We start from the raw sequence: 10,865 nt of genomic DNA on the forward strand, positions 1-10,865 counted from the left end.
GCGGATTTCATTTATTGCGGGTATTTTTTGGAACCTAACCACAGCGGAAAACGAGGGAACACAGTACTGCCAAATTTGTATGACATCCATTGACTTGACTTAAAAGCTTGGTCTGCCAGGGGTGAATTTAGTCAAATTGATGGAGCATTATGAGTGTAGCACTTAAGGAAAAACTGTTTAGTATTTCACATTCTATTTCATCATACTATTAAAAGTAACGTATCAAAATCAATTTAATTGCCCAAACAAAATTATTACTTTGGCGCCATCTTGTGGCAAAGGAACTATGTTCACGTTATTTACTCAGCCTTGTCCAAGAGGGAAAAGAATAAATAAAAATACAAAAATAAAGTACTATCCTACCATTTTTAGGCATCTATAGGGAATTACAAATCTTTATGTGAGGACATCAATTACTTGCAGATTTTTACATTTTACAGCAGTGTTCGGTCCCTACCTCCTACTGCAATGGGGGGGTTAAAAAATTTAAAAATAAAAATAAAATAAAAATAAAAAAAATAAAAAAAGAGTTTCCACCTTTTTGATGACATCGTTGAGGAAGATGATCTCGGTGAGCTTCATGGTGAGGTCGTCCTCGTTGGTGCCCGACTTGAGGTCGCTGACCACGGAGGGCCGGATGCAGAGCGGCGGTACCAGCAGGCGGGTGAGGATGAGGTCAGCCGGCTTGCCCGCCTCGGGGTTCATCAGCAGCAGCGGCACGTCCTCTTGGGGGATGCGCTTGAAGATGTTGAGCACCACCAGAGGGTTCAGGTTTTCCTACAGACCAGAAAGACGCCAGCACACGTTAATTGACTGATTTTTGTTTGCTGATTAACTCATTCACTCCCAGTCATTTTCATAGAAGCAATCCCCTTTGCTCCCGGCTGTTTTACTGGATTTGGACTGAGTTTGCAAGACGCACAGAATCTTGTGTTCTATTGCTATAAAAAAAACATTCACCCTACTACCAAAAGAAAGACTAAAGTCTCTTCTTTCATCAGAAAAAAAAAAGTATATTTCTATCTGTTTCCGTTTTGCAGCAATTAGCATTAGCTAAGTTTCATCATCATTTACATTTCTGGTGAAAACACTGGCAAAAAGAGCTTGTCGCAACATGGCCCTGGCTGACCTCTTATACTGTGCTGCCACCTGCTGGCCGTTTGTTTGTAATAACTACCATTGCTTTAAATCACCTCTTCACGTCAGAATGTGCATCAAAGTCTTCTGTATGCTCTTACATAAAAGTAACAAACATGTAAATACATTCTGGGTTTACTGGATTTTGCTATAAAACATGCAACTTACCAAAAGAAAGATTAAAGTCTCTTCTTTCATTCAGGAAAAAAAAAAAAAACTATTTCTACCTGTTTCCGATTTGCAACAATTAGCATTAGAATATAGCTAAGTTTCATCATTATTCACAAATCTTTTTACAATTGTGAGTACCAGTAATTTTTTCCCCCTAAACATTTCTCTGGTTGATCTCTTATACTCTGCTGTCACCTGCTGGCTGTTTGTGTAATAACTACCATTTCTTCAACCGTTCTTTGCAGTTGAGAGGCTGCATTAAAGCCTTCTGTAAGCTCTAGTATAAAATAATAATAATAATAATAATAATAATAATAATAACGTATAAATACGTCTTTGGGACATTTAATATCGAACGTTTCAACGTTTTTGGCAGCAAATAAGTTAAAAATGAAAATAAATTGACAGGTGGGAAAAACGGGAAGTGATTTCGACCTGCGCCCGCGCCAACAGAGGCTCCATGAGTTTGTTGTGCTCGATGGCCGTATCAAAGGACTGCAGGAACTCAGACACGAAAGGCTCCACCACCTTCTTGGTGGTCTTGTACTTCTCGTGGATGATCTTCAGCAGGCCGCACTTCTTCACCGTGCCTGAGATGAAGAGGACAGACGTAGAAGAGCCGCGACAACTATTTACAAGTCCACTGGAGAACTGCTTTTTTGCGGGATTCCTCACCGTTGAACGCCGAGCAATTGAGACAAACGCTTCTTTTGCGGCATTTGTCCGAGATCTTCTTCTTCAGCCCTCGTTTCTGCAGGTAGGCCAAGTTGGGCCGCTTCAACATGTCCATGAACTGCAGCTTGTCCTCTTTGCTCAGCATGATGCTCGAGCACGTCTTGCAAACCATCTGGAGGAACATGAACACATCTTCAGTACATCCATTACATTGGGGTTTTTATATTAACTCATTCACTCCCAGCCATTTTCACAGAAACATTCCCCTTCGCTTACTGGATTTTGACTGATTTTGCAAGGCCACACAGAATATTGTGTTCTATTGCTATAAAAACATGGAACCTACCAAAAAAAAAAAAAAAAAGATTAAAGTTTCTTCTTTTATCAGGAAAAAAAAGCATGTTTGTATCTGTTTCCATTTTGCAGCAATTGGCATTAGAATATAGTGAAGTTTCATCATTTATTCACTATTATTTTGAACTGTGGGCAAACACGGCCCTGGTTGATCTCTTATACTCTGTTGCCGCCTGCTGCCCGTTTGTGAAATAACTACCATTTCTTCAACCTTTCTTTGCAGTTGAGGGGCTGCATCAAAGGCTTCTGTATGCGCTAGCATTAAAAAACGTAAAAATGAATAATACGTCTTTGGGACACTTAAAACATTTAAAATAGAACATATTTACACGTTTTTGAGTATGAGTTAATTCTATGATAATCATTTTCACGTATATATTTTTGTATTATTTTGTGATTTAGTATGTACTCAAGCATCTTTACGGTCTAAAAAAGGCCACTTTTTCCATTTTAAATACTGTGGCACCCCCTAGAGGAAAATAATCAACTTGTACTTTAATGGCCACGGTCTTCAAACTCATTTCCATCCTGATTGTGCATCATTAGATATTTACTGTTATTTTACTCTGTCGTCAGGTCGGCATTGCAAATGAGTATCTGCGCTCAATAAATATTCCACATAATTCATATCAATTTCATACAAAAATCACTAGCCTGTAAGATTCCTATGATGGCTTTGAAGTAGCCGACGTGAAAACAGGGCAACTCCAGATCCAGGTAGCCGTAGTGGCCCAAACAATCAGCCAAATTCTTCCCGCATGTTAAACACGGCCGGTCTTTCTCGCTGGTCCCCTGCACGTGACAACAAATGTGAAAATATATCAACACGGGACTTGTTATGGTTCAAATCAAGAATTTACATACCATACGGTGATCTAACACTCCATAAGGCAGAGGCGAGTGTTTTGTGTCCTGGCTGTACAGGTTCTTGCTGACCACCTGAATGTGAGCCTGCTGACGCATTTGATCAGCTGATTTCATACCGAAGCAAATGTGGCTTCTGTAGGATGACGGAATAAAAAATGAAAAAAACAAACAAACAAAAAAACATAGGTTTTACAAAATGCAGCCAGTTCTCCCACAAACCAGATATTATTGTGAAAAGAAATATTATCAAGCATCTACTGTACAACTTAACTTCTGCAATATTTGATCATTCTTGACTTAATTTTTTTGTACGTATGTCTGCGTGCTAAATTAAATTACAGTAAATCTGCAAAGTCAATTGCCTCTTGATCATTAGTTGTTGTTTTTTTGCACATCTGGGCCCTTCTAGAATGTTTTTGCGCTTTTATTTTGTTTAAAATTAATAAAGTTATCAAAGTTTGAAACACTGTTTAAAAAACAAAACAAAAAAACGTTAACGTCTAAAATACTGACCTCCTTTGACTTTGGATTAAGACATTGGCCAGAAATGGGTGCATTTTCACCGGTTTTAAATTTGTCTTGGGAAAATAATAGGCCTATTACTAACACTGGAATCAGTAATGAACAGGTGATAATGCTGATGCAATCAATCAGTTTTGCATGCATTTCTTTAAAAAACGTACGGCAAAAGAGAATCTAATTTACAAGCTTTGACACAGTCTGTTTGTGCGTTACTACTTCAGTGTCCAATTCCATGAACTTGAATGACACGACAGAAAACAAAACAAAACAAACCCAAGCTTGTAAACTGTCACTGGTGTTAGCTTTAGCCGTCGAGCCAGCTAACGCTAGCAAACCACTCACATTTTCTTGGCCACGTCCGTCTCTCGGAACTGCTCTTTCACCATTTTGGCAGCGCTTCGTTTCCCACGCGAAAGAAGATAAATGAGCTAAACGTGTTTTATTATGTTCTCATTCTAGCCAGAAAGATTAAACGAGAAACGCCTTCACTTGTGCGTGTTGTGGACGAGCTAGCCGAGCAAACAAACACATGCTGCTATAGTGCACGTTGGTGGGGAGTTTAAGGTCCAATAGGATTTCTTATAAACTACCTGTTGCTGTCAGGTTTTCCACACAATTGGGAGAATTAAATGTATTGAACATGTTTTGTGACTGTCATCTTATACGTGTTGTACTGTTAGTGGTTGGTATTCAAAGACACACACACACAAAAAAAAGCACAGCAGTCAATTGTGAAACAAATTGCAGGTTAACCATATAGTGGAATCTCTATATTACTGAAGATTTTGAATGCAGCACGTCTTTTTTTTTTTTTTAATAACTTTATCTGTATCGGTTTTGTTGCGTTTGGTTCGCACAACCGGACAGTTTAAATAAATACATTTAGAAATTAAGAAAAAATACTAATGTTTAATGTTTATATTTGTGAAGTTACACTTCCGTATATATTCGATGGTGGAGTGAAGTTTCGGTGATTAAAAAATGACAAATTGAAATTACATCTTTCCACTAGATGACGCCAAATTCATTCTAACGAACTTAATGAGCGATGCAGATGTTCCACTGAAATGAATCGATCATGAAAGCATTACTAAAAAGACGCCAGAGGGACTTTCATGCTTATAAATTACAATGTGATGCAGCTACTGGATCTCCCTTCAAAGAGCTCCTCGTGCACAAAACGATGAATTACGTAAAACAGATGAGCTTGATGTAGACACAAAAGAGAATTTCCTGTGTAGGAATGTCAATGAAATCTTTCGATCAGGACTTTAGGGGATTCGTTGATCTTTTTTTTTAGATGTATTCCCGTATGAATTATATTGATTTGTTTTTAATGTTGTTTTCCTGCTAATAAAATCTTTGTATTAAACTTTTCACTAAAAGACATTAATAATGTACACTGATAATAAATTTTCATATAATTTACCAAACGATACAGCTGATGAAAAATTGACAAAGTAGACACGTTTATTTTATCATTTATATGGATTCTTTTTATATACAATAATTCAATAACAGGGAATACACTTACATTTTTTCCTAATTAAGCGTTTTCTTAATGGTTCTGGTTTGAAATGTGTAAATGCCTCCTATATAACAATTGTTCACGTTCTACTGTCCAAAAATTGATGATTTCAAATTTGAGGCTAGCATCGGAAAGCCAATCAACAGATTTCATGGCAGTCCAATGCAAATGTCATTTGAACAACAAGATTTGTTCAACGTGTATGGGTGGGGGGGGAAAAAAATCATGAACAATTACGACGACTTCCATTTTGTTTTGTCGATAGTACTCATTGACAGTAAATGAGCGGGTGACAGAACAGGAAGCCTGACGGGTCCCCAGACGGCGCCTCGATTTTCTTAGATGAAAAAGAAAAACATGAGGAAGGAAATTGTATCAACTTAATGTATAAACTTAAGATAGAAACAGCTAGAAAAATGTAAATTCTTAAACAGTATATAGTTTTTCCTACACAGGAGTTGTCTGATGATGATGATGCTTTGGTTAGTTAAAAAGGCCAAAAATACGAGAAGGCAATTGGTGTAATTAACATGACTAATCACTGTGCTTGATTTCCATGGCCAGCCAAGGTTCATAATAGCCCCGCTAAACATTGACCGGCGACAGTATCGATCGCTCGCCTCCTTTTGAGAGTCTCTGGCTAATGACATCGGCACACATGCTATGCAGATCGGCTCTTCATCCTCTTCCTTCCGCGTTTCCTCCAATGGTGTCAGCTCCTCCCCCCCATCCTGCACTCTCTCTCTCTCTCTCTCTCTCTCTCTCTCTCTCTCATACACACACACTTTCAGCTTTTGGTGGCTGCAGACTGATTCAATATTCCAGCGGGTAATTTATGCAGAAGTAATTCGCCACAGGAAGAGAGCAAGAAATGTGGAAGAAAGCGGGCGGGGGGAGGGGGTTCTGGTGAGGATGAAGAAGAGGAAGAAGAAAACGACGTGAAAGCGGTGCAAATAAATGATTCCCGGTGTCGCCGTGGCAACATTGTTGGAAGTTGATTGTCAATAAACAATTGAGCGACGCAATCCATTTCAATTTCACATGTGCCGCAGAGGGTCAGGCAATAGTATAATGCGCAATGCAAACAGACACTTGCATTTGGAAAATATTCACAGCGCTTTACATTTTACTATTGTACACCAGCTAGCCATCATCTTTTGCTTTTGTGTTACTTTTTCAAATGCCACTGGAAATTTGAAGAACATGATGAGCCGCGTCTAAATAACATTCTTTTTCCAAGTACTGCAACTCTATTTTTGCGTGTAATTTCACTCTCGAACACTAGACGGCGGCACAGCGATTGCAAACAGGATGTATTTCAACCACTGACCTGTAAAAATGACTGGATAGCTGATAGCCCATACACGCCGCTGCAAGCCGTTGACGTCACTGGGCGGCCATCTTGTTACTCCCACCTTGCGAGCAGACGTAGAGATGAGACATATACAGCTCGTAGGCATTTAGTATAATGCTGCATTCGAGGATGGTCGGAAGTCAGAAATATCCAAGTTCAAACCAGGAAGTGCATCCGGGAACGCCCCCTTGAACTCGGAAATTCAACTCGCAAAGTCGGAAAAAACCAAGGACCCCGACTTCACCGGCGGGCTACAATGTGACATCACTCTGAATGGAAAAACACAATTTACTCGAGTATAAAACAAGATAGCTTTCTTCATTCATAAATATTCACCATGACTTCATGTAACGTAACATACGTGACAGTATTGCTGCTATATATCTGCATGAAATTATATGGTAAACTACTTAACTGTATGGAAAGCTTATGAAATAAGATTAAAACAATAAATGAAGCAAAATTGCAAAAAGGTAAGTTTTCTGGAGGGCAAATTGAGTTTTGAGGACCAAAATAAAAATCAATTTGTCACTATCCGCTATTTTGGTTGTTTCATTTCACCTCAAACGCTTTGAGGTCGGAATTGGGAAGTTTCAACTCGGATATTTCCGACTTCCGACCATCCTCGAATGCAGCATAAGACCGGAGGCAGTGTGTTAAAGAGCTAAAGTCGCAAATGCTATGAAAACATGTCATTTCGATATTTGCAGATTTCACTTATTGCGGAGGGGTGGTCCGGAGCGTCACCCCTTCAATGGAGGCGAATGTACCCTGAAATTAAAGATGAAAGTCTGCAGTTAGATCTTGTTTGTTTCATTTCAAACCCATTGTGGTTTTGTTTACACCCAAAAAAACCAAAGAGAATTGTGTACACGCCGCACAATAAGAGCATACGTAGATGGATCTGAATCCGCATTTCGTAAAGGTATAAAAACGTGGCCGATTATGCTAAAACAATATTCTCATCTGGCATATATCTCATTATTTGTGCATCACTCTTATTAAAGCCATATATCTTTTAACACGAGGCCGGCGAAATGCGTACGTTAGCCTCGCACGTGGACTGCCCCTCAACTCCGCAGAGCCGCATGAATAATTGATACAAAATGAATTAGAATAGCAGCCAAGGTTTCTTCTTCTTCTTCTTCTTCTTCTATTTGTTGTTGTTGTTGTTGTTGTTATTGTCGGATTCCTGTGCACACATTGCATAAATGAGCGACCGCCCTCCCTCCACGGGCGGATTTGCATCGAAAAGCGCCGCAACGTTGTGTGGAAAAAGGGGAGCGATTAGGATGCACGGCGGCGCCTGGTCTCCGGATGCTCGGCTGTCACGTGAGATGGGAAGCAGCTGATTGATATGGAGGAGCGTGCGGGCCTTCCTCCTTGTGCCTTATCTGGCGCCGGGTGGGCAAAAGCGAACCCACCGCCACATCCATCAAGTCTGGTTAGCAAGTGGCCAAAATTTAGCCACTAAATGCTCGGTGGCGCTGAGTTCAACGGGAACTTTCATCGCTTCTTTTATCTTGAATGCCGGCTATACTAATAATAAACAACCAGGAGACTGCGTATTCTCAGTTGGACTATTTATTGGGTGCTGCTGAATGCGGAAGAAGGCCTGCTCTATTCAAAACGGTCTCGACTCATACTGTCTTGGCCATCCACACCCCTATTTGGAGTAAAGTTTGACTCTATTTAGTGAGGGACCAAATAGACTCAGTTTTAATGATGGCTACGATTTATATTAGGTAGAGAGTCAAATAAAAAAAATAAAATAAAAAAATTAAAATAAAAGTCACTCAAGATTGAAGAACAAATTCACGACCTTCAGCTTTGGGAGACTGCCACACTATCACCTGAGCTATGCCCCTCCTACTGATTGATTTTGTCCAAGACACCACAGATTATTTTTGGTCTGTTGGAGTTAAGAAGATTCCATGCAATGATGGAATCAGCTCCTGCTGACACGAGCCATATACTAACAGAAAGCAGAAAATTTAAAACTACAATTTCGCTGAAAATCAAATGTAAAATACATTCTCACCAAGAACCCTCTGTAACAAATTTCATCACTACTCAATTTAATGATCTGTTATTCCTTTAGCTAATGCTAAACGCTATCTTGGTTGACAGTTCAACAACGCTAAACAAGTTGCGCAGTCCCGGTTTTGTGGCAATGTAACATACCTCGCAATCGCACATATTTGTAACATCGGAAAGGCACCACCAGAAACTCTCAGCTCGTGTTCCATCTGACTACATTTCCCGTGATTCTAAGACATGGAAACAGGAAGTAGTTATAGCTCTGGACTTGGGAGCGAGGCTCAAAATCGGGACTGTCCCGAGAAACACTGGGATGTTGGTCCCCTCCTCATAAAGCTAGTTGGCTAATGGCTACATTTTAGCATTGCTAACAGACAATTCACGGGCGTGCTGTATTTCTACCAGGAACAAACTAGCTACTTTGTACTTTTGGTTACTAGGGAGATTTCATGCTTGTAATATTGACCCAACGGGATGACTGTGTCATTATACACAATAGGTGGCACTAGTTCACCAGGGACAACACTTACAACACACACACACAGCAGCAATCCCATCATTGTCGTTTGCTAACTTCCTGTTAGCGCTAGGCAAGCAATGTTTTAAAGACGAAGCATATTTTGTATTTAAACACAGTAGATGTAATTTTTAACGTTGTGTATTTACTTTTACAGTTAATTCCAAATGCGGTGTCATGAAACAGCTTAAACGGCGCTTAGGTACAACAGAATAACATACGCTACACACTTGGTAGTTGCTAATGCTACACTAGCAAAATGGTGCATTCGGGGTACTTTCACAGCATTGGAAACTTCGCTTTTCTTCAATAACCTTTTAAAGGATTGTTCTGGCCATGAAGGCCAATAATCAGCCAATTATAATCGGCGGCTGATTAATCGGTCGGGCCCTAATACTGTTTTTTTCAAAGTCCGATTTTACAGCCAGTGTGCAGTAGAGGCTTCGGGCTGGCGCAACTCCTTTAGAGCGCCTCATTGTCACGGCATGGAAAGCCCTGTGGCAAGACAACTCGCCTTAAATTTTACCAATTTTGAAGCAGGACGTGGTTTCCTCGCACTCAGTGGACACGCCCACAGCGCTCAAGTCAAATTTACAGGACATTTATGCACTTTACAGGGACTTTAAGTATCCGTTTAGTCGACCTGTTTATTGTCAGAAGCACACCTGGCCTCTGAGCCTTGCGTGTATTATTTGACCCGTGGGTGGCACTTTCCCCCTCACAGCGCTATCTGCTACATTGAGTCAACCCTCCAGCCTCTCCTCCACACTCCCCCAGACCTATTAGCATATTTATCATCAGACTCACAGACTTCAAAGTCAGCGTTTGCTTCTCGGAGAGACAGGAGGGGGGGGACGTTTCGGTGGGGGGTGTTCAGGAAGCCGGCGCAGATGCAAAGGTGGTCCCCGGGGATCAAGTATCCGTTTAGGTAGCGGGTGGGGAAGAGGGAGCTGGCTTCGTTTATTTGCACTGCCGATGATGTCTTCAGCAGCGCCTTTCAATATTTGCTAGCTGCCAACCGCCATCTTGTAGGCTACCGCTAATACACGTATCGTCGCTATCTACTGGGTGGAAAGGCATACATTGCCAAAGTTGGCATTTTTTTTACTGAAACAATGTTGTTTTTTTATTATTAGTATTAGTAGTAGTAGTAGTATTAGTAGTAACATTAGGAGTAGTACTGCGATTGGCTGGCAACCTGTCCAGGGTGTAACCCGCCTACTGCCCAAAGCCAGCTGAGATAGGCTCCAGGACCCCACGTGACCCTTGTGAGGAATAAGCGGTCAAGAAAATGGATGGATGGATTAGTAGTAGTAGTACCATTAGTAGGAGTAGAATTAGTAGTATCATTAGCAGTAGTAGTAATAGCAGTAATAGCATTAGCAGCATTAGTAGCATTAGCAGTATTAGTAGCATTAGTAGTATTAGTAGTAGTAGTAGTATTATATTAGTATTAGTAGCAGTATTAGTAGCATTAGTAGTATTAGTAGTAGTAGTATTATATTAGTAGTAGTAGTAGTAGTAGTAGTAGTAGTAGTAGTAGTAGTAGTAGTACTAGTAGTAGTGTTTGACATATATAGAAATGTGCTTTGGTCTTTTCCTGATCAAAATGAAAAGATTTTGCGCAATTGTCCATGCGATATTTATTTATTTATTTATTTGTGGTACCTGGAATATTAAGGAAATGTGCTTTGTTCTTT

The 10,865-nt window shown here is 40.2% G+C and overlaps 1 protein-coding gene across 1 annotated transcript in view; it reads right to left on the minus strand.

The window, feature by feature from the left end:
* polr3a (polymerase (RNA) III (DNA directed) polypeptide A) overlaps positions 1-4,267 on the minus strand; it is a 31,232-nt gene extending 26,965 nt beyond the window's left edge. Inside the window, exons 1-6 of the mRNA XM_077502355.1 lie at positions 4,069-4,267; positions 3,202-3,337; positions 2,992-3,129; positions 1,984-2,155; positions 1,744-1,898; positions 538-777 (exon numbers count right to left, since the gene is read on the minus strand). Coding sequence (XP_077358481.1) covers positions 538-777; positions 1,744-1,898; positions 1,984-2,155; positions 2,992-3,129; positions 3,202-3,337; positions 4,069-4,112 — 885 coding nt within the window. The 5' untranslated portion in view covers positions 4,113-4,267. The remainder of the gene's footprint in view (positions 1-537; positions 778-1,743; positions 1,899-1,983; positions 2,156-2,991; positions 3,130-3,201; positions 3,338-4,068) is intronic.
* Positions 4,268-10,865: the final 6,598 nt, after the last annotated feature.

Source organism: Festucalex cinctus, chromosome 17 (assembly GCF_051991245.1).
Source record: "Festucalex cinctus isolate MCC-2025b chromosome 17, RoL_Fcin_1.0, whole genome shotgun sequence".
Lineage (NCBI taxonomy): Eukaryota > Metazoa > Chordata > Actinopteri > Syngnathiformes > Syngnathidae > Festucalex > Festucalex cinctus.